General features: G+C 35.5%; 1 protein-coding gene across 3 annotated transcripts in view; it reads right to left on the bottom strand.

The window, feature by feature from the left end:
• VWA8 (von Willebrand factor A domain containing 8) overlaps nt 1-25,470 on the bottom strand; it is a 194,830-nt gene that overhangs the window by 79,195 nt on the left and 90,165 nt on the right. For all 3 annotated transcript variants that reach the window (XM_042805822.1, XM_042805819.1, XM_042805821.1), the window contains exons 21-25: nt 24,593-24,669; nt 10,867-10,942; nt 10,050-10,185; nt 8,626-8,745; nt 6,463-6,668 (exon numbers count right to left, since the gene is read on the bottom strand). In XM_042805822.1, the coding sequence (XP_042661756.1) occupies nt 6,463-6,668; nt 8,626-8,745; nt 10,050-10,185; nt 10,867-10,942; nt 24,593-24,669 (615 nt within the window). The remainder of the gene's footprint in view (nt 1-6,462; nt 6,669-8,625; nt 8,746-10,049; nt 10,186-10,866; nt 10,943-24,592; nt 24,670-25,470) is intronic.

Genomic DNA, 25,470 nt, shown 5'->3' with positions numbered 1-25,470 from the left:
TTAGTATTTCCAACAAAGGAGGTTCTGCTACTGCACTGGACTGATGATTTAAGGCCAGTGTGCTCTTCCAGGTTTCAGAACTGCTGCTCACATATTCCCACATCTTTTATTTGTTGTTGTTCTGCAAGAAGAAAACATATTTTCCTGCCTCTCATTTCTCACTAAGACCTAGAAGCCAGTAAGACTTAAAAGCCTTGACTGAGCAGTCAGTTAGACTCATGTAATGAGAATAGACTGAAATGGGGAAGGGTTTTTTGGTACCTGCAGAAGACGCTACAGGTGTAAAAAGCTGGCTTAGCTTTTCTGCAAACTGGTTCCAAGTGCTTAGTCAGTAACTTCCACTGTCTTTTGAGTTACCCTGAAACTCAAATAGCGAACACGTACCTGTCTCCATTTAAATTAAGACCGACTCCAATAAACATGGACCTTAATGTATGCAGCCATAATTTCCGGTTTAAAATGCTTATTTTTTAAAGGAACATTTAGGTAATTTAAACAGAATATGCATTGTGCAAAATTTAGATGTCACTTGCCCTTGATAAAAACAGCTGTTTAAGTTGAACATGTTGACACAGCTAAGCCACTGAGCCTTTTCACAGATACACTTCAATAAAATACTGAAATAATAATCTTATTCTTCTAAGATGTAAATGGAGTAAATAAAATAAAAATCATTAAAAAAATAATCACTAAATTACTATATATCCTAGAACTTTACCACCTAATTGCTTTATTTTATCTTTTTTGGCAGGAGATGGGAGTGAGAACTTTTCTCAGTTTTTCTTCATACGCCTTTCATTCAAATACTAGATCTTTGAGACAAGGACCTGGATGCCCTCATCTCAGTACAGCACATTTATAATGGTGAAGAAAAACTTGTGAATAAGTATTTTAGGGAGTTGAAGTCTTAATTGTTTTTTCCCATTAGTGACCAAGGCTGGCAAAAAACCTTGAAAAACAGATTTAACACAAGTGTCAGAGAAATAGAAAAGTATTAAAAATAAAGATATAAAATATTTAAGTCCTAAATAAAAACTAAAATAGAAGAAACCAGAAAATTTTTGTAAATGTTTTACCTGTACTCTTAATCAAACATCAACCTTTGTCAGGCGTTTAATATTTTCCCAACTTAATAAATATCTAATCTCTGAAATAAAATATCTGTAGAACAAGTAATACTAAAATTAGCTAGTTACTATGGTAGAATGGAATACCACTGCTAGAAATAGGCTTGTACAAACCTTTTTTTAGTCTGTGGTATACATGCCACAGAATATTTCAGTATTAGTGTTGGTAAACTATGTCCTACTTTTTAAATATGCCCATGAGGAACCTATTAGAAGTTCTGCATTATTACAGCTTAGCAAAATACAAGTTATTGTAGAGTAATGTAAAGTTCTCCTACAGCCTGTGCCATCCTGGTTACAGTGTCCATTCCTTACTGAATGAAACAGGCACTAAAAATAAAATTTCTCCCAACAGCTATTCTAACTACAGACTTTATAAACATTTCATATGTAATATAAATGCGAAAAAAGTTTTCTGACAATGTTTAGTAGTAAAGTTCTAACTTCTGTTATGAAAATTGCACCTTGGAGTCAAAGTAAACATATTGAAAAAAAAAAAAGCCCACAGACTTATAAAAATGTACATCACAGTTAAGTTTAAAAACATGTAAAACTACTCCATAATCAGTGTGCAGGACCCTACCTCAGTCTGTTTTCAAGTGTGTCTTGCTTTTGGTAACAAGAACAAAATACGTCCATAATTGTGCATACTATATATAACCAAATCCTTTCCTTAAGTAATTATTTTAGAACATTTATTATGATCAGTACTGCACTTTCAGTGTTATTCCCTTCTCACTGCTAAACACAACCAACAAACTGGCACCAAGCTATCTTGTTCATTCATGACCTACTCTTTTACCTGCCCTGCACTAGATACTGCAGAAACATTAGTCAAGCACTTTGAATATTATCTGGTTTTCACTAGTAGTCTCCAAGTATGTCCACAGTTTCCTGATTCATTGCATGACTTCTGACATTGATACCCTTCTCCTCAATAGTTCCATGCCTCTTGTATCAGTAGGACATCATAAGCAATTTATTTCCTTAGGTATAACTGATCACTGCTGTCAATAAAACCTGCTCTGAACACAAGCCACTTGTCAAAAGGCTCTCTACTTCAGATATTAAAAAAATCCCAACTCTATTGTTTCAATCAGAACAAATCCAACCACTTTTTAATAACTGCCTGGACTACTGCTTACTGAAGAAAAGCAATGACAGTTCACTTGAAGCAACAAAACAAAACTAAACCAAACCAAAACAAAAAAGTTGAATGTTTGAGTTGAACATTAAAAAATCATTTTGTTTCTATTGATTTTTAAAACCAGATTACTGGAGAAAATATTGATCTCTCATCAGTCTGTCTGGTTCTCATTCATTGATTCTTTCCCTTACAAGTAACACCTTTGTGTGTACCTTGAAGTATTTTCACAGCATAGATTCTTGGCTGTTGCTTAAAATAGTAAAATTGGTTTTGCTTCTAACAATTTTGTATTTTTATATATATATACACTTTATGCTTTAGTAGATACAGAGTTTAGCTTGGTGAAAAATCCATATTTTTATGGATCTAACTTTCCATGAGTACATGTATAACTAAAGTCTGCTTAAAAGCTCTCAGCAAAATAGTAGTTTCCTAGTACAAATACAGAACCTTCATTAAAATATGCTATACAGAGGTCTATTGTACTTCTACCACTACCCTGAAAACAAACTGACAAATTCTCTGGTTTCCAGTCTGTAACGAGTCCAGATTTTTGTTTTAGACTTCTACCTTGTGTTCTCACTACTCCTCACTTCCCTACACATTCTAACGCCTTCAGATGCCTGCACGTTTCTCATCCCTCCAGCACCATCCCAAAGGCCACCATGACCCAATGACACTAACAGATCCTTCCCAACCTGCTCATTCCTCCATGCCCTTGGCTTCCCCAGGTACCTCCGATGCCTTTTCACTGAATGCTGCCAGCTCTCTCTGTGCCTCCTCAGTTGTCCTCTCAGCGGGGCAAGAAGCACCACGTCTACGACAGCAACAGGCATACTAATTGATTAACCAGAGCTCGTGTCTTTCGTGGGCATTGTCTACTGCCAAGCAAAACAGCTGAATTCTCCCCCTGCCTTTTCATTCACGGGGATGCTAATTTCAATCTGTTCCTCTCCGTCACATAGCCGCTGGTTTTGATTAAACCAGCAGAAACCTAATTATCTTTGAAAACTGGTAACTGAGGTTCACTGTGGTTGGCCAAAAGGGTAGAAGGTCATTATTGATGTGTGTTTGGCAGCAAGGTGAGAAAGGGATATAAACTGTGATTTGATAAGCCTGGTTTCCTTTCAAGATTAGATTGAATGGAAGAAAGTATTATCTTAGCACAAAAGCTTACTGAACAGGCCTAAAAACCTGATGAACAGTAGACTTCAGGGCCAGAAGGTACCTTAGACATTTACTGCTTGAAAACTGTTATATTAGTGCCTATTACTAGAAAGCAAACTCAGATACAAACAAGAAAGAAGGACTATCAGAAGAATCTCAGCTTTCCCAAACTCAGTAAAAAAGCTATTTCCATTTTATCTGGACTAATGTGGCTTGCCTGATTGACATCTACCAGGGACACTGGGTGAATCTTGACTCAGCAAAACAACATACAAAAAGTCTCATGAAAACTCATAAAAGCATATTAGATTGCAGAGAAGCAGTCATAAACTGGTAATTACGGGCAGCATATGGTAACCCAGCAGAACAAGGCAAGAACTTAGCTTGCCCATAAGCCACTATTTGAATCAATTCTTATGACAGTTGACACAGCCTGAAAACTGAAAAAGGCTATATTCAGGTCACCTGCAATCTAGAGCTGCAAGACCCAAAATCCCTATACAATTTGTGGGGAGAAATAGTTGCAGCAACCAAGTTAGGCATCTGCATTAGACAACTTTCCATATGCCTGCAGTTTCAGGTCTTCAAACTACTTTGGCATCTCAAGCTTCACCAACAAATCCTTCCTTAGGAAAAGATAGTATAGAGGCAACCTAGCTCTAAATGCAGCCCTAAGCTACAACTAGATTGCTATAGGTTTCCTACCTGCATAATCTTTACAGGAAGATGCTCTTGTAACTACAAAATAGATACAACCCTATATGTTGAAGACTACAATTATTCAGAGTGCAGAGATTAGCCTAATAGTATGTTGACACCACAGTAACTAGAATATTTTTTAACTGACTAGCCCTGATGCTCTGATGCACTCTCAGATAACAGTAATCAACAGCAATTTTTTCTCCAAAACATCCAACCGTTTTTTACAGAAGCAAAAAAATTCCAAAATTATGTAGAAGAAATCAACACAATAGTACAAAGAGAGTGGGGCTGTGGAACTGCTGTAAGGGAAATTGTTTAACAGCATGACTAACTTCCCTCCTTCCTTCCTAAGAACCAGCAATTTTATTGACTCATTTCCCTCCTTCCTCTTTCTTCTCTACCTGAAGACGTAAAAGCATCTTACTTTGGAATAACCATTATGTTTATATTCATTGTTTACATTTGGCTACTCCAGGCCTTTTCATTATTCAGACTGAAAACCAAGTTACAGTAAACAAAATGTTGCATTCTTTCAAAGAGACTAGGATCTTGAAAACAAATGTTACAGAAGAAATCAAAGCTGCATGTTGGAGATTTGTTTGGATATTTACACTTGGCTTTGAAAGAGGTGAAAACTTAGCAGACAGGAAACTTCCCTGCTGAGCTGTGCCTAACGTACAGGTTGAAGTGACCATACTAATCTGGTTAAGTGAAAGGAGACAGAAGCAGAGAGTAAGTGCCCTTAAGACAATTGGCAGTGCAGCTCTTCCAATCTTCAATAAGATGCTGTTCACACTCAAAAAGAAAAATAATTAAGTCCTATGGTTCTGCACCAGTTGGTGACAGAAGACAGCACAACTTCAGGTTACTTGGAGATAGATGATGAGGGAAAGAAGGAAAGGTAGATGTTCCTACCTAGAAAGGAAAGTAGGAACAGCCAAACAGTAGGAAGACAGGAAGGAGTTCACTTAAGAAAAAATCCTAAACCACCAGCTTTTCATCAGCACAGCAACTCTTCCTCAAGTCCATCATTTTTCCACTTTCATTTCAAATGTAACTCTGTGTTTAGAGATCAGCATGTACATGTTCTATCAGTTTGGTAAACAAATACCTATGAACTGGTAATGGATCCTAATAAACTACTTTGTTTATATGTTTATTTGGCTGGATTCCTCAGCTTTTAGGTTTGAATTTTTTTAACCCTTAGTACAAAGTTATAAAGATAGCATTATTTTTTTTTTATATTATTGATATCATAGTTGCACCAATGTACTTTGTCTCAAGACCTTGTTGCAGCTTAGAGATCACAGAGCACAAAAATCTACCCTCCCCAGAAATCTAGAGCAACATGAGATTTTTAAAAGTAGTAATTCTAAGCTACAGGATCTGAATGTCTGTGTATATGGATGAATGTATGTGAACGTTCATAAACACAAACACAAAAGCATCATGCAACCCTCTTATACTACACAGTGTTAAACATGGGAACAGTAGGCCAAATAATTTGTGACAAATTATATTCTAATTATAATAATTACATTAATATTTCCGCTAATCTTTTTTTCAATGTAGGATTCAGTAATTCAATAAATAGTCTATAAATGAACAAATTACTCATTTATGACTGTAAACAGAACAATAGCATTGCTACTTCACAGAGCATTAAGATACTTTATATTTCAAACACTGCAGACAAAATTATTCTGCAATTTATAAAGACAGAAGCCCAGCTCTACTGTAATCTTTTAAAAAAATATCATAATTAAATAGAAATTAATGATTTCACAGTTAAAATGTGTGTAGGAAGCAATCATGGATCCTAAGTACCTGTTTGCTAAGTTGTTATCCTCTAACATTTTCCATCAGTGATGTACTGCTGTTATGCAGCAGGAACTTGTTTTCCCCCAGGAAATTATTAAACCCAAAATTTTTATAGTAGCATAAATGAACAGTTGCGCTGCCCTGGAAGTATTGTATGCTGAATATGGAATTTTATAATGAAGGCTAGTATGAACATTTCATACTGTATTCACAGTATGAAGGTGATATTTTCTCACATAGTAGAAAAACAGTCTCTCAGGGGGGATTTTTATATCTATAAATAAACATACAGAAAATATATCTGCCTGCGTACACCTGTGATCCTTATTCTCAGACTATCTGAACATCTGAATATGATGATTCCTTCAAAATGTAAACTTTTCATAAGAATGAAATAAAAATGCATGAACAGTAATGGCATTTTTTTCTAAAACCTTCAAGCATTACAAAATTAGTAGTTATTAACTCAAGTTTTCAATGAAAACTGAAGTACTGTACCTGTAAATGTTTTACAATATTCACAACTTCTCTGGTTGAATAGGGATAGCTAATAATTCCTTGGTCAGCTAAGCTCCTGAGTTCTCCAAAAGCAGCCACTAGTTTCTGGAGAATAGGCTCTGGAACATCAGGACCGTATTGTCTAAGCATAGCCAGTTCAGACTGTGGTTTGGGATTATCAACAGCATGGCAACTAAAAATGTCCCCTAAAAAGAAAAAAAGCATACAGTTAAGTAATTTATAAAGGGATAGGATCAAAACAGCTCCTTTAAGTTTCATGCAGCACCTTAAATGGAAAAGTGATGATGAAAAGGATGATGAGTACTTGCGTGTTAAAACAAACCAAGACAAAAACTACTTTGAAAAATGTGAAGGACAAACTTGCTATGAAGAACATTGAGGTTCCCCGAAACATGGAGATGTCCCCTGTCGTTTTAAAGATGATGATGACACAGGAGAAATTAACTTCAAGAAGAAACACAAGTCAGATGAATGCAGAAAAACAGAAAAGAAAAAAGGTTTAAAGAAAGAATAACAGGTTGAATGGGACCAATTTGTGAACACTTTCAAAACACCACAGGATGCATGGAAATCTTGATATGCAGGAATGGCCTAATGCAAACCCAACTGACAAGTCTAGAGGAAATACTGGGTTTATCTTTTCTCTTTGTCTGTCTTGAAGTATGGCAAGAAATTTTTTCAAGATAGTCTTTCCACATATTTGCATTATATTGGTCCCAATCATGCAATCTGTAAAACTGAGTTTATTTGTAAAGAGTCTTTTAACAGTCATACAAAACTTTGCAGAAGCATGATCAGATCCTGCTGAAAAAGTACTTGGATTAAAAGCAGAAGAGCCCCTATGCTTGAAAAACAAAATCAGTGAAGAACCCCAAAACCTCAACCAAGCCTCTGTCATATGGGCCAAAAGCAATAAGGCTGGGATGATAAACTTTGTTTAAACGGTCCATGTGAGGAGGGAAATTAGGTCTTGAGAAAGAAATAGGCTATAATAAAACATCTTGGGGCAACATAGCTGGGTGAAATTCAGAACCCATTAGTCTCTGACATGGAATGCCCATTCACTGGGAACTACATTTGAAAAACAAAAAGCTATCATGCAGTATGGAATTGGGTTTGCACCTGCTTTTCAGTACATTATTATTTCTTGCAGAATAAGCATTACAGCCAAAGCTAACAGATAAAAACACATAAATTAAGGCGCCTGCACATAAATGGCTAAGCTAACATAGATAACACAGTCAGTGGAGTCTGGGGGGGCTATTCAGTTCATAGCCCAGGTGTAACACTGACAAAGCCTTGCCAGAGGCTCACTTAGACCAACACTAGACTATACAGGTCAATGAATTCTTCACCACTTGCCTTATGCAATGTAAATTCTTGCTTTTGCTGTGAGATGAAGCTGTGGTGAATCTTTGTTGATATGCAGGATTTTTAGGACCCACTATGAGCTTTCTGAAATGAGGCTGCTGTTGATATGAAAAACTTTGATGTGAGATTTGGACAGCCTTACCCAAAACTAGGATGGATCCAATATCTTGTTAAATATACATATATTTTAATAGGGCCTATCACACCAGCCATGTGCTCAGAGAGGTTAATGAAGAATAAGAAGCAGGTAGCATAGTGCTAACACCAAAAAAGACAGTAGCCTCCACGGCTGACAGGGAAGAACCATCCATCAAGCTCCCATCTCTTGCACTGAAGAAGACAGCACCTGGCCTGTGGCTTGTTTGATACGGGGAAAAGAGTAATGGTGAGCAGTTGTGTTAACCACTGATGTCAGGTATCAAGCTGCTTACAGCTCATGTTTTTGCAATATTTATATACAATACATGTTAATTAACAAAGATTTCATGCAACCTTGCTTGTCTGCTGTGTTTGTCCAGATCCCATAAAATAAAATAGTTGTAACACAGATGACCACATATAGCTGCTCACTTCAGGCCAGGTTTGGGCACTGTTATGAAGATATTTAAATTTACATGTTAGTCCCTCAAGCTGAATGTCACCGAGTGTCTTATGTGAAACAAAGTATCAATATGCATAAGGATCCCTTCTCCTCATGAAATATAATGAATAAAGATAGTTATTCTATTAATCAATTCTATTAAAGATCACCATTTAATACAAATCACTTACCTAATGTGCCAAAAAAGTCATTACCCAAGAAAGGAAATCCAGGTCTATTTGCTAGAACTATCATTCTAAAATCAGGATGAATAACTATTACATTTTCTCTCTCCGCTACATGAGCTCGATCTGGAAAAGAAATAAAATCTATTAATTGCATATTTAAGCTTTGCAATTATGAATTAATTAAATGAATATAATTAGATTAGAAGGATTTTTAGAATGAGAAGAATTCTTCTAACCTAATTATGTTCTTCTTAGAATTAGAAGAGTTACAAAAAAATGTTCAGTAGCTTCTTAGCATGTCATTCAACTATGAGTGTTCTAGGTTTCATTTTAAAGTTTCATAATTTGTTTCATGAAAATTTAACCAAAGTGTATCATTTAAAAAATATAAAAATGCATCCGCTTCTCTTGCAGTAGAGACTATCTGCCCTGTCTATATTTAATTTCACCAAAATACTGAAGCCAATAGTGAATAAGAAGTGTCTCGTGAATAAATAAATAGTGAATAAAATAATGTCTGACGTTATCTGATCTGGGAACACAGAACTGAACTTTCTCCTGGTAATTACAAAAATCTGTGAGAAGCCAGAGACACACATACGAAGACTCTGTTTCTCCAAAATGAGTCAGACTGGTCTCACTTGTTCCCTTGCAGTATGTTTCCAGTGGCACTTGGTGTCTGAGAATCCTTTTACCTCCCCTAAAAAATTACAGGAATAATTGAGACTGGCTAGCAAGGTATTTTAAAAAATGCCTACCTACAGTTCATAATGACAAGCAAAACTGAAGTGTTGTGTCATGCAACCGCTGAATGATTGCACCACTCATACTGAAACACTGTTCCCAATATCGTTAAAAAGAAACTCCTTATGTAAAGTAGTGTCTATTAACGTCAAGAGGGCATTTCAAACATGGTCTTTCTTTGAAAAATATTTAGTTCATGCAATTCAAATGAATTAAATTCCATTAAATTACAAAATACTCTCAACCTGGAGGATATATTTCAATAATATAAGCATATGAAATAATTCATTAGATGAAACCCGTAACAATTCATCCTTAGATATATTTTCTGATCTGATCATGTTATACCCCAACTGTCCAGATGGGCATAACCAAGATCGTAATTTGGTCAACTAGATATTTATTTCTTTTGGTGAATGAGAAGCAGAGAGGTCAATTTACAGTTTGCTGTTTGTTTAAATTTTTCAGCAAAATTAATGAGAATGGTTATTTAACAAAACCTTTGTGGCTATTGCAAAAGTAGTAAAGAAAATGACTGTAAATTCTTTAATTCTTAACCTTTTAGCATCAAGTACTTTTTCCATTTGGGCTCTTTTGGGTCCCTATTTAGTAATGCAATTGCTAAAACCCAGCGACACATCACGTTGTACTGTAAATGATCAAAAAGCTTTCTATTTACTTACTGGCAACAATTCGCCTTCCATCTGACAAAACCATTTCCCCACTTTCTACTAAAGTTTTTAAGACACAGGTAACATTTGTTGGTGCTTTGTCTGCCTCATCAATTACCAAAATATGACCGAACTTCACTGCTTTTACCTAGAAGAGAAAAGACTCAAAACATCACAACGCCCCCAAAAAACTGCAAGAAAGTGCATTGCTGATTTCTCAGTCATTAGTAGTGACATCTCAGTGGCACTGAGACAAGAAAGGGACTCACAACAGGGATAAGCTATGACCAAACTGTGGCAGAGAGAGAAGGCAGGTGAAACAAGAAAGGTGGGTGTTTCTGTTTTTTCGGGATATGGATGGAAAGAGCTGTGCTAGGAATGGAAGTGGGGAGCCTGACTGAGAACGAGTGGGAGTGCTGAAAGAGAAGTGAAAAAGCAGTTTGCATCTAGACTGTCAACATGTAGCTGAAAGAACTAAAAGAAGGGCTGCAACAGCTGTTTGGAGTCCAACCTAGCAGGTAGGTGTGAGATGCTACAAAAGAGAAAGGGGAAAATATCACTCCACCAGTTAGAATGTGTCAAGTTAATAATAAATTGTTTTCCATACTCATTTTGTGCGTGCAGACTCCCAAGGCTATCATCTTATCCACATGTGGCTCAGCAAATGTGACTAAAGTAAAAGTTAATGAAATGCTACCCACAATCAATGACTATGCCACAAAAGTAATCAAATCACACAGAATTTTCTTACTTGAAAAGCCAGCATATTTAACTACTTGTTTTAAATTAAAACCAGTTCCAAATATACAATCCAAATGTTACTACTGACCAGTGGTGAATCTTCATATATAATAAGACCGTCTTTAACAGAAGGTTGCAGGGTAAGGCTTTGTACAGTGGTATCCCTGAAATGTGGAAAACCAGACAGTATTAATTAAAATTACACAGGAATTTTAGTTGCAATAACATACAAAATGAATAAATGAAAAACTGAAGGCATATTTTTGTTTTTTATTTTTTTAGAATTCTTGAAGAACTTGAACAGAAAACAATGTTGTGCCAGCTTAGTGATCAAAAGTGAGTATCCCTGCCTCTGCCAGGGTTTTCATGGTGGTTCTCAATTTCTCAAAAACCATGGAAACAAAAACACTGAAAAGTGAATCTGTATCTTTTGCATGTAGGCATATTACTACTGTTACTACTATTTCTAGTTAAGCATGCTTAAACTGTCATTTACATGACAAACAGGCTAAGCTTCCAAGAAGGACGAAAAAGGAATTTGCAGTATCAGTCAAATCATCAATGTTTTAGTCGCTCTTCTCCATATAACAACAAGAAAAAAAAATAACACTAAAAATACTCACGTGGAATTTTAAAAATCACTTACTTTTAGTTCTATCTAAACCATACCAGATGGAATAATTTTATATGATGGGCAGTGTAAGCTCTTAGATGGGACAGAGAATTTAATAGCATAGTATTTCTTTTTAAAGTTCCCTTTGTGCTTGAATTGCTCAGGTGTTTTTTTTCCTTCAAATTTAAAAGTGTTAATTAAAATCTGTAGTGAGACTATTCCATAATCTTTGCTATTTTCATCAATTTCAACCACCACTGAATGTACAGATAAATAAAAACCAGTCGCAGTTCAGAAAGGTCCAGCAACAGGTATCACCACATTGGATTTATCTAAATAAATTATGTCCATAACCTGGAAAAACCCCTCCCAATTGTACAAAATACTTGTTAAAACCTTTGTCGAGATCTGTAAAACCAACCCCGTTTACTTTGGGGTTCAGAGGGATCAGTGAGCTAAGGAATAATTCAGAGGTGGGTGACGACAGAAAGTCCCCATGACTCCCATAGTTTCATGGGCAATGCAATGGGGCAAGAAGGCTGTGTCATCCCTTTCCTTCTATATTTCAAAGTTTGGATTAGTCTGCGTCAACAGAACGATGGACTATTCACGTGACAAAACTCATCAGGAGAGCCTCACTTAAGCTGCTTGAGATCCACGTGCTGGTTGATAGATAAGGTTGGTAAGCTTTGCACTGCATGTGAGACCTGATGCAACAAAAATCTCTTACCTTTCACAGCTATGCTGTATAACGAAACTGTTTGCTTAAGCTGAGCTGACTCACTGTTCCAAATACCCACCTTAGTTCTATCTTTAATTTTGTAACACCTTGTAAAAAAACAACAATATTCTGATAAGCTCCATGGGTACAGGAAATCAAACACAGTACTATTTGCAGCAAACTATTAAATGGCCAGCTTCCAACTAGTTTTAAACTGACAGCATAACATGCACATTTCCTTTATTTGTAACTGCTGTCAGCAGGATTTCTGTCCCTAATAACTAATAATTTCTTGTTTAGCTTTAAACTCATGATTGATTTATGCCAACATTGCCCATGCACAGGAATAAAGCACAGAGCAGGAAGAGAGATTTTTAATGTTTAGCTACTTCATCTCAACTTTAATCGAGGAGGGGAAAGGTTACAAAGATGGGACCGCCTTCACTTCATTTAACCCCATCAAATGTGGCCTGTCACAAGCAGCAACACTCCCTAGAATAGTTATATTCATATTGTATTCACTTGCAAACTATAAATTTTAAACCACTAAAATAAACAGTAGCATTAAACTATTATCTTCGAAAACCTAACAGCTGAAAGCTTCTCTTGTCATCCTGCTTCTCTACCCATTTCTATGATGGGCAGAGAAATCAATAATGGATCCAAAAATAACAATTAATCAACAACTTTTGTTTCTTGAATACAGATTATTTAGGGACTAAATTCTCAGACTGTATGTGTCAACCTACCTCCATTACCAGTTATCATTTCTGGTTCAAGCCTATAAAGTCACAGATTTACAGTCACAAGAATTCACAGTTGTAAGAATTTTAAAATGTGTAAACCAAACCCTAGAGTATATGAAGGCACAGTCATAGGTTACTAATTAGTCAGAAATAATTAATGGAAAAATGTTCTAAGGAATTAATCCAAGGAGAAAAGGGGAAGGACTTATCAAACCCAAACGTGATCTCTTTAAAAGTAATAGAAGGGTGAGAAAATGAGAGTATCTAAGGAAAACAGAGGCCAAGAATAAAGTAAAGGAAAATGAAGCATTACAGGATGCTCTAGAGATCATAAATTTGCACTTAGCCAATGCATGAAAAAAATAAAGTGAAAAGAGCATGGCAGGAAAGTGAGATGTCTAGTGGTGCTGTGGATGGGCACAGGAGGCATCTGAAGAAAAGACACAAATGTCAAATGGCATTTTTCTGTAACATGAAATAGTGTATTTTACTTCTGGTGAGCTAGTTAATCCCCTGGTTCTGCAGAGATTACTTAAACCCCCTGATATGGGATGCTAACTTATGCTTCGTATCACCATCAGCCCACACAAATCCTTAGGATGATCTCATTCTTCAGAGAAGACAGAATTGACAAAATCTTTTGGGGAAATGAACGCTACAAGAGTTTAAGGTTCACTTAAGCACTATTATAAAAGTTGCATAAATCATAAAAAAAAATTAAGACAGTATCAAAATGAAAGAACAATTGACATCCTAAATCTAGCTTCTAACTTTTTTCCTCATTTTATCTGTGGTTCCCTCATTTCTTCTACTTGCTTGTTATTCAGCCCTAGTATTTTAAATAAATATTTCAAGGGATTTGCAATGTAATACAGAAGCTAAATATACAGCCAAATATTAATTCCACTGGCTTGATGACATAAGTGAATGCAAAACTCCTATCCTTTCCTAGGCTATTACATTGAGCCATGTATATAAGAATGATTTTGCCAGGGTTAGTACAGAGAAATGTTACTTTCCTTTCAGAATCATAAGCTATGAAATTAGATGTCATTAATTTTTGTTCTTCAGAAACCTAACATGGCCTAAAACCAGTGAAGAATGGCTAAAAATAATTTGCCTCTTTAGGGATTTTTTCTTCTTAAATTTCCACTTTGTAAATGAATTATGTAAATGTAAAGACACTGAAATATAGAATAATGAAAATATGCTATGTCTGAAATATTTCTGAACAATATGGTATGCAGATTATCCTAAATGTAAAATATGCCTGGCACTCAAAACATTAAACTGTAGAATTTCACTCCCACAGGAAAGGAACTAAAGACTGTAATTCACATTCACTTAATAATATTAGCATCTTAATATTAACTAGGCTCTAACAAAGACATGAATATCAAAACCTCCTAATTTCATCACATTTGGCACCCAAGATGAAAATAGTTCTAACACAAAGAAGCAAGACTGTGGTAATGTAGAAGCAAGTGAGAAAAACTGTCTGACATACTGTCAATCCTACTCAACTGAACTGATCCGTCTTCTCATGACTAAAAGAAAAATATGAAAAGCTTGCTAATGTCTTTCCTGAGAACATATTTTTATTTTTATCAAGCATCCTCACAAACTCTCCATTAACAAAAAAAAAAAAAAAAAAAAAAAAAAAAAAGGAAGGAAAAAAAGATCTGCTACTGAAGCTCAGCAACTATTCTGACAGTACCTCTCAATTCATAGTCGGACTTCTGAGAAATCTTTTGATGTTTTTTTTTGTTTGTTAGCTCACATCACTGCCTTTTATTTATTTTTAGCTACTAGAGTATTATTTACCCTAAGGGCAGCTTTTTTTCTGGGGTCTATAGACTTACTCAAACACACTGGTCTGTGAGAGTTACTATTTGCTTGACAGCAATGCCTTTTTTCTGGGGAAGAACTATGAGATGTGGCAGGAGAAATTTCCATCAACCACAGAGAATTTCAGTCCATTCTGTCCCTGTCAATTTTCATGATTTACCCAAATTCTATTAAATAATTGAATTTTTAAAATTACTTCAAAAAGAGAGGAGAGGAACTGCACCTGATAGCTATTTTATTGCTTAGAATAGAATTCTCTACACAAATTCAATCAATGAGTTCAACATTTCCTATTCCATTCATTGGAGACAGAAACTTTCTCCCAGGCTGTTTTCGAATGAAAATTTGGAGTTGTTTGGAATAGCTGAATACCTCTATCAATAGACTTTGAAACAGGGCAGGATGGGAGGCAAAGATGGAAAGAAAGTAAATCTCCAAGCATTCTGGATATCCTGTGGTAAGATAGGAGCTGAAACTAGTCAGCAGGAAAAACTAAGGAACAAAAGGAGAGTGATGTCCCTCTTTTCCTGAAATCTGTGTTAGTTCATCTGGAGGACTACCTGCCTGAAAGATGCTTCTCTGGAGAAATTATATCAAGGCATTAAATTCTTCATTATACACGTTAATGCCATCTATATGACACATCTGCAAATATTCACTGTATGTTTTGACACTTGTCCTCTCCAGGACACTGAAATGTAAACACCAAACGGGAATTTGATCCACTATATCATCTACTCATTATCATCTAATTTAAGAAAAGGAAAAGGTATTCCAATGCTTTATTTTAATACTTGATGCCCCAAGGAGGCCTATTCCCAAATACAGGACACAGTATCAGGACCTCAGTTAACATTACAAACATCCATATTCACTGAATTTACTCCATCTTGACAAGTGCTGAAGAATACTCTCCTGCCTTTGTATATCTATGAAAGGCAACCTTGTGTTTTAAGGTTTGGTGCTCATGGTAACAAGCTTAGATAAACCAGATTCAGGTTTGGCCTTTCTCTTGTTCTCCAAATGGAACTTTATGGTAGTTGAAAGAAAAAAAAAAAAAACAGAGGCACAGAATATATGTTCTAATAATTGTTGTTAATTTATGTGAGATATCTAGCTATCTAAATACCAATGTATATCTATCCATCCATCCATCCATCTATCTTCTCAATTACATTTCAATCAGACTTTAATATACCCATCTGCTGTGACCTAATTTTAAGAGTATTTGAAAAATAATTAGGCCAAGGGCCATCTGAAGCTGTTAATTGGTTTGCTAATCCACTCATGGATTATCCTGATGAAGAGTAGGCAATATTAACACAAAGAAAGAATCTGCGTAACTTTGACATTTGCAAATTAATTTCTTTAGACAATCTATCATACAGCCATTGCATTGCACAATCTGACCACTATGTTTAGGAAATTCTAAAATATCTGAAAAGCCAACCAGGTGTCTCATTTCTCTGTTAAAATAACACTGTAAAGCCATTTTGACTTATCTGTATGCACTGATAATTACAATCCCATTTTTTTTTTTTTCTGCTAGGCTGTTACAGCTACTCAGCGGGACATATATTTGCTTAAAATCTATGACAATATTTGGAGTATGAAGGTACTCATTACTCAGCATGACTGCGGATGGCAGAACAAAAGCCAAAGGGAATGATATGTTTAATTCAGGTTATATACTTAAATCAAGTTACAGAATTACCTAAATGTGATCCATCTTTCAAAATAAGATGCAACATTTCCACATAATTTGTTGTAACAACGTAATAAATTCACTCACCCTGATTGTAAATCCATAACTGAAGAAACATGACACCCTACAGCTTCCCTTACTGTGTTTAAGAATACATTTCACTGAATAAACACGAGAAAATTCAGCTTTAGAGGGCAATGAAACAACGAGGTCTTCGAACCTAAACTATTTCTCCCTTAAAAGCCACACAGGAGGATATTCAAGCTGAATTCAATTCCTACACAAAGACAAATGAAGTAAATCTCTCACACCTGGAACCTGACAATAGCAGAGCTAGTCAGCCAGCTTATGAAAAACTAACATTGGAAACAGAGATCATTAGCTTGCCTGAACTCTTGGAAACTTTGTGCTGCAACTTTGTATTGATTGAAAATGTATTTAAGAGAAGGAGAAAAAACCAACAGGAGTAAAAAACCTATTATATGCTAGCAGATACATTCAGTGCTTCACAACATAAATCTTCATAACAAAACCATGTCATCTTATTATTTATTTCTAAACCTGAGCTGCATAAAGAATAAAGCGCACACTATAAGGTAACTGTACAACAGGAAAAGAAAATATTCTAGACATATACATTCATGACTCAAAACCATCATGAAAAATTACCCAACCTTTTTTTTTTTTTGTGGCTGCCAACATACAAATAAACAACACACACAGATCTTCACTATGTTCAATGGATTCTTCTAATAAATCAGCGCATCTTAAGGCCACTTGCTCCAACAACAGTCCACTACAGAGATAGCTTTCCTGGGTTGTTAATTTTTAAAAACAGACCTGTAGAGCTATATCAGCCTTTAAATTGTTTTACATGGTCCTATGTTCTTTCAAGAGAAGATAACCAAATGAAATTCTGAGAATAAGTACACTATAATTCTACAGTATCAGGTGCTCATCTGTGTCTTGGGCAAAGGAAGTTATTCCTTCTGAAACAACTTTTTAAATTAGAATTTTAAAAATCTGAAGTCGATAAAGCAGAAAGCCTAGTTTTAAATGATCTCAATAGGGGAAACTGGTAATTAGATTTCATACTGATTACATGTGCTGAAAAAGAGGGAAAGAAAATTAACATCTAAAGATTAATGGACTGTTTGTAGTTAAGTATTGCTTGTAGGGACACCATAAGCTCATTTTCCTACCCCACACCTCTCCATTAATTTGATTGTTAAAGATCACAGCAAAATTACATTTATTTTGAAAAGGATAACATATGTAAACTCAGTTAATTTTTGGAAGAAAAGATCATCAGGTTACTGTAATTTATTAGGGAACTAGAAAAGGCACAACACAAAATGTAATAGATTTTAAAACGAACCCTGTATCACACTTTCTAAGTATCAGTCACTAGAACAAACACAGTAACTTTGACAGGAAGGTGCAATACCATAGTAAGTTCTTCAAAAAGAAATGTAACATTAGGAAAAACAGAATAAGGTAAGGTAGTATAACATCTAAAATAATAGTAAGATTATCAGAAAACAAATAGAACTGCTATATCAGTTAGTATTCTGTTGACAGTGGTGAAACATCAAACTTAAAACATATTCCTTTAGCATATATATTAATGCCTAGAGAAGAGGAAGAAAAGTTATCTCAACTTTTAAGAAAAGATATCTCATGGAGAACTAAGACTTAATACAGCTAATTTAAGGGCACAGACCCTTTTATTTAAATGCTGAAGAAAACTTCCTATATTGTCTACTTTCACGAAAAGGCATCAAGCAGTATTTATTAGCACTTTTAACTTTTTTGACCTTAAAGAGAACAACTCCTATACACCAAAAACCACTCCCTCTTTTTGTCATATGACTTTATGAGGATTCATATTATCTTTTTTGACAATAAGCTAATTTCCTAGAAGATTATTTTCTTGATACACAGAAAGAGAACATTTGAACAAAACTAACAGTTTCATATCTTCTGTGGATTCACTGAGGGTCCAAGCAGCAGAAAGTCATCTAAGTCATCAATAAGTTATTGATGTAGATTACACTGCAGCCTACTCATCAAAAGCTTCTATTTCTGTAAGCGATGGCGATGTTCTTACACAACTAAATAACTGCAGGTTTACATACCGAAGACTTCAGAGTTGAGGTTGACTAGTTTTACTTATCATGACTTCAGTGGCCACACCTGTAGTAGTTCAGGGGGATCTGGTTCTCCCACTAGCTGAGAGTAAACCATCGCAATAGAAAGGATCAGTACCTGTCATTCCTGAACATTTTGAATTGTGTTGAGGAACGTCTGTGACAGACACTCTGCAGAGGAGATAGTGGGGCGCAATTTTTGCATTTCCTATGGCTGGTCTATGGCTGAGACAGCATGAAACCAGAGAACATCTCAAGAGAAATTTCTGCTCAACAACGGCACATTATTTACACTTGTAACAATGAATAAATGTTCTAGACGTTATGGAACTTAATCTCATTACAGAAAATGTTCTTAATTTTCTTGTTCTGAAAACAGTTATGAGTCTGAAGCTGTTTCTTAGTTCCCTCAACTTTAACTACTGCTCCATACTGACACATTTGAGTGTTGGCTAAGGACAGTGCAAGTGGACTCCCCACATGGAACAATCACTGCTGGATTATCTAATTTTATGAAGATAAACTAATTTTAACTTCTCTCCCCTCCCTCCCCTCACTGAACAATTTTGATTTACCAAGACATGTTACTAGAACACACCTAGAATAAGAGCTAGCTGCGGTCATCCAGCTGCTACCTTGCATAAATTGTTGGTACATCACAGAATCATAGAGTGGTTGAGGTCGTAAGGGGCCTCTGGAGGTCATCTGGTCCAACCCCCCCTGCTCAAGCAGAGCCACCTAGAGCCACGGTGCTCAGGACTGTGTCTAGACAGCTTCTGAGTATCTCAAAATTCAAGGAGTGGAATGTGTACCAAACTTTATAAAAAAGGTACTTACACAGAAAAATGAGAATTGTGCCTTCCTGAACCAAGCAAATGTGCTGCTTAGAACAGACATTCTTTCCACAATTAATTTTTCTTACTGGAACTACCCAAGACAGAGAGACTTTTGTTTGTTATCAGAGCCATTAGGAGTACAACTCATGATGGCAGGTAATAATTTCAGAGGGTTCCTGTTGGCAGTTTGCTCATTTTGGCTACATGACTTAAAGCTAGTCCAACCCTAGCAGAATAGAAGTGGCAGCTTTCACAGGTCTTGAGTTGACACTGTGTGATCTCCACAATATTTTTCCCATTGTCTTTAGTTGCCTAAATTAAGATTTCAGATGAGAATACTACATGTAAAACTTTTTTTCCCCCTCTTTCTTTAAACTCATGTATGAAAGACTAGAAGTGTATTTTAATGATAGCTGAGATCAGGTAACACCATATGACTCCAAAAACTTCATGTATTTATCAACCCAAATGCTTTTAGCATGTAAAACCTAGTGCCTCATTTATACTAGCAGAAACTACTACAAAAAGTGAGTCACTGAATTTTACATCTAGTCAGAACCTAAGCTTTTAGGAAACTTTCTATTAGAAGTCTCTTCACAATTCAAAAAAAAAAAAAAAAAAAAGCACCATAAATCAAGCTTGCATTGGGATTGGGAACAAAAGGATAGATATTGTAGTTCTGTAATACAGTCTACACAAAAATAGTAACTTCAAGAAGAAGAAATCATTGTCATTGAAATTTAAAAAGCAGCTTGACACTATGACTTCATTCCAAATAGATGCAAACCTAAATGTTTAAATGACAGGTAAAGGACATTTTGTTCCAGCAAAACCATTCTTTGTGTGTAATTAGTTACTAATTTGATGATAGAAGAAGTAAAATTATTCTTCTTTTCTTTGAATACATCAAAGGAGCCAACAGCCTAAAGTCCATGATACTTTCTCCTCACGTTTTTATGCAGGAGAGCTGGGCGCTTACATTTTTATATGTATCTATTGCTCTCATCAGTGTTAATAAGGATTTTACAGTCTTAACAGGGCACATGTTCTTGCCTGAGTCTTCTCTAAAGATTTATATTTTTTCCTTCTTTCTGTGGAATTTTCTTTGTCTAAGAGACTTTGTAATTTAAAGCAAGATATTATCAGTTTCTATGAAAATATTTTTCCTCAATCCGTGACATTTGTTTTACAGATCCACAGTTTAGTCTACCAAATTTAACTTCAGATTTTTGTGCAGAACCACCTGCAATTTCTTTCCACATCACTCACATGAGAGATGGTAAAAGTAGTAACAACAGGGTTCATAAAATGAGGCTTTCCAGGGTTCATATATTTAGGAGCAACATAAACACTTGACTCTGCGTTACATTTATTTGGAGATCAAAGTTTCTTAGAAAGTCAGCCAGTATGTGTCTAATTTCTATACAGATCTCTCATTGGCCTGTGACTGCACAGGCATCATAGATTTTCACTTTTCTAGTAACATGATGGATGCACACTCAAGGTGAAAGCAGTAAAACCTTGACATTTAATATTAGGCAAGGTAACACTGTTTGTTCTGTAACATGTAGCCAATATCCTGGGTGCACAAAATGGAGACAACCATCTCAGAAGAGTTAAAAAAATTTAGGATTTCTCTGCTGAAACTAACTCTTTTAAGAAGGGACTGACTGGGAAATCCTGGCAGATGGAAGTTCTTCCTTTACACGGAAAAGCAGCAAGATGCTTCATAAGAGCAGTCCTAGAGACAGGCCATGCAGAGCCTATGCCAAATTACTCATTTCAGAAAAAGTCCTATAACACCACAATTAATGCAATGAGAGAGCAGGGGAACCTCTGATCAACTCCTGACATTAGGAAGTATGCAAGAGCAAGCAGCCAACTCTTTGAATAAATTATAAACAAACATTTTTCTTAAAATCTTTCCTTATTAAATCTAATCACAGCTTCCTTCCAGTTAAGATTTTTGGTTTTATGGTCCGAAAACAATTTATAAGACTTAACAATTTCAAGATTATAGAACTATTCAATAAGGTGCTGTAAGAAATGTTAAGAAAAAGGATTTATATCCTCCACAAGCAGTCGAAACCTTGAGGTCAGCCTGACCCTTCTGATATGAATCAGTGGTAGAGTAGGCAAATACAGATGTCAGAAAGGATGTTTAAAGACTTTTTTCTGTCTTCTATCTATTCTCATTATCTTGAAGTATACGACATAAAATGTGAGATTTTAAAATTACTTCTGGTAATAGCTCATTGCCTCCAAGGCAAATATTCCCTGCTTGAATGTCATCAAACATGTAGTGTTAGATTGGCAAAACTCTTTATACTGTTTCACCAAGACTGTGGGAAAAAAAAACAAAACAACCCAAACAAAATACTCCCAAAACCCAAACTAACAAAAAACTATGAAATAACGCTCCCTCCCCAAACAATCAACAACCAAAATCAAACCAGCAATTTTAGTTTTTATGTTCCTGCTTGTTGGCAAAAAGGGTGAAGTTTTCTTCTATACACCTACATCAATTACATTGCATAACAAACTGTACTGTACTACATCACAGTGTATTTTCCCCTTATTTACCTCACAAGCTATTGAAAGTAAACATTTCTGGAATATCTTAATGATTTTGGCACTTCAATGCCATTTAAAAAAACCTGGGTTTTAAAAATGCCAATTAGATTCATAAATAAGAATACGTCTGAAATTCAGTCTAATTATTTTTTTCTTATTTATTTACTACTTTTATTTATTATGTAACTCTACATTTTAGTAAAGATCTTCATTATATTAATTTTAAAGCTGCTCTTACAGTTTTTTCCACTCCAGCAGTTTCTTCTCTGGCTACCCCTTAATTATAGCCACCAACAAGGATATTTTATAGCTAAGGATATATCTCTCTACTGCAGAACATACACTATTCAGTTGCAACACCCATTCCATATTGGCATTATTATACATACATGCATTTTACTCGTTTTATAGCTAATTATATGAGGTGACAGTCAACATGGGGAAATTCAGGAACTCATGATGTCATCATCAGCCATTTTCTGACAGATTCACTACCTCGCTCGAAACTCAGAGCCTCGGGATATGCAGCTGACAAGTGCACACTCATTTCCAGAGAGACTAGTTCAAGTGGAACTACAGAGTCTGCAACCCAAATTCCAAGGACTAATGAGGAACCATGTCAGACACATTTCTGAAAGGGCAGAGAACGTTCACCTTCATCTGACAATGAATTGTCTCCATATTTTTGATGAAGAAAGCATTAATATTATTCCTTTCCCTTATGAGGTGAGCAACTAAAACTCATGCTTTGAACGTTCAATTTCTCAAGAACTGTAATTCAGGTATATAAGCACCATTAAAAGCATGACATTTAGAAATACTTTCCTGTTGGCATGCTTAATGGTATTGATGGCAACTAGCTAAGAAATCTGCAGAAACACCCAGAGCTTTCAAAGATGAAGTGCACATGCTAGCATATTTTCTAATAATATACATCTATGCTATAAACTACTGACTGCATTTCTCCCCACAAAATATCTAAAACCTTAGTAGTGCACTGTTTTGTTTTTTTTGTAAACATGCTCTTACTTTGTTTCACAATCCAAAAATGTGCACTAACAATATCATAATCTTTCTTTAAACACCTTATAAAGTTTACCAAGGTATTATATAGACTGAGTTCTTCACAAAGTATTTCAAAATGCTACCCAGGAAATAGAAATTTCTGATCTTTCTATATTCAGGAATTAGTTTTGTAGAACTGCATAGGAATGCTCATCATTTTTTACTTCAACCTGTCTCTAAAAAGCCTGTAACCATAAAAAGTACTTTACAGAGCCTACAGAAGTTTGTCTTGACTAGACAAAAAAGGCACGTTTTTTTCCTAGCAATGCATCAACTAGCATGCTGTAACTAATACATTATAGAGCTCCATCGTCACCCCAAACATTGTGCTTATACAATGTTCTCCTGAGTTACCTCAATTTATGTTAAAGTACTGTTCTGCTTGATGACACCTAACTGGAGAACAATTTTTCAGAGACACACAGAAAAACAGAAATACCGTAGTATTTTATGAAGTAATTGGGATTTGCAAAAAAGATAGTGTATTTTCTCCAGAAGGAGCAAGTGGCTGTTCCAAGCAGAGAAGACAACAGGAAAGTTAACACAAAGCTGAAAGCAGTGGGTCACAAAAGCCATATTTTGCAAAGAAGTGATGGAAGTCTAGGAGAGGTAATATAAAAGAAAACAGCAATAGATAAGTGATGAGAGAGCCCTATCCAAATATCAGGAATATAAGTACAAGACATTTGAAGAGAAAAAGCTGGGGGAGAAAGTGAGAGAGGAAGTGTTACAGAGAGTGTGTTGTTACAGAGTCAAATATCAAAGATGTACTTTTTTATTAGCATTATTTAAAAAACAGTGATTATGGGAAGAGACAGGGTGATGAAGCTAGGACGTTGAAGACAGAGCGGTAAAATTAGGTATGAAGCTGAAAAAAGATGCAGGTCAATTGAAACTCAATCTTATAGCCTTTAGTCTTTATTTAAATTTATTTTACTTATAGTCTTTATTTCAATTTATTGATTTAAAGTTCATGTCATAAAAAGTAGGCAGGTAATTTGATATAATTTCAGCTTTTGAATTGTTTTCAATTGGTTTATCGTCTTGAAGTCTGTCTTTTAGCTTGCATATGAAAAAAAATATTTCTAACTCAAATGTTTCTGGGTGAGAAAGAAGTACACGTGCTTAGCAGGAGTGGCAAAGGAAAAAAAAGAAAAGGCCTTTACTATGTAAAATGTTTCTTGTCTAATGAGTGAATTATTCAAACAAGTACCTTTGAATTTTTTCCCCTCACACAGTACCTCATGCTTAGGGAAATCTATCCAGAAATGACAGCAAAATATTACTTTCTTCTTGAGCATAGTTTAACATCAGTACAGTCTGCCTCCTACTTCCCCTTATATTAAGCAATATGATCGCATTAGAATCTTGTACACCCTCCTCAGCCTGTCAGCTTATTGCCTCTGCCTACAAAAAAGATACATCCCTGTGGTCTGTGTGCCATAACTGGGTCTTTGTTCAAACAGTAAGAACAAATTAAACTTCAGAAACATGAGTTTTAAAACACGGGAAGTCAGATTATAAACACAAAGTATGGAAATGTAACACATTCTTACCTATGCAGCTGTAAATACTCCCTGGGTCTGTTTAAAAGGTGAAGGAATCTGTCAACAATCTTGTTTTTCCCAACACCCTGCAGTAAATAAATATAGTATTAAGACGTAGTCTAGATGCACACATTTAAATGTTGTAAACATAGAAAAGATAACTTTCCAAAACTGCTAAAATATTTTCCATATTCCTTTAGAGACAAATACAATTTCAATCCACATCAATGATTTCTGAACACAATTTAATGATATAATTTTATTTTGCATGTATATATTTGCAAAATACTTATCTGTCTTACTAGGAATAACCAGAAATAGGATTGCATCCCTACAGTTATGGTCACAGATGCCAATACATCCTTTTAACTAACACCAGCTTTTCCCAGCCCTTTTTTTATTTCACAAAGATATTAAGAAGCTGTGAATGCTAGGAAGTCGGCTTGCACTTAATAGGGAAAAGTAGTTCTTGGTGGTCATAGAAAACATTCTGTAACTGTCATGTGGAATTAGAGCATTGCCTTGGTAATATTTGCTAATCCCGTTCCACTGGAGTTACCAAAAAAAGGCCCAGATGGAATCAGAATTGGGCTAGAAATCAAACTGATCTATAACTCTCCTTTTGCTGGATGTCCGCACTAGCTAGCTGTGCAGAACGAGGACAGTGGGTTTAGGCAGTGAATCAGGTGTTGCTAACACCCTGGTATGTCCCGTACAAGCTGTTCAGCAGCTGGTACTTCAGCCCAGGCTTAGCATGGTCCCATGGAAGCAATTAGCAGACAGCATGAATTAGGTGTGCTGCTGGAGAACATTTTCTACTTTAGTCTCATCCTAAGAGAATCCAGGTCAAGCATCCTTTGACATGTATCAAATTGCAGTAAAGGAGA

The sequence above is a fragment of the Tyto alba genome, unplaced genomic scaffold (genome assembly GCF_018691265.1).
Source record: "Tyto alba isolate M040663 unplaced genomic scaffold, T.alba_DEE_v4.0 Super-Scaffold_45, whole genome shotgun sequence".
Lineage (NCBI taxonomy): Eukaryota > Metazoa > Chordata > Aves > Strigiformes > Tytonidae > Tyto > Tyto alba.
This window is presented reverse-complemented; position numbering and strand designations above follow the sequence as displayed.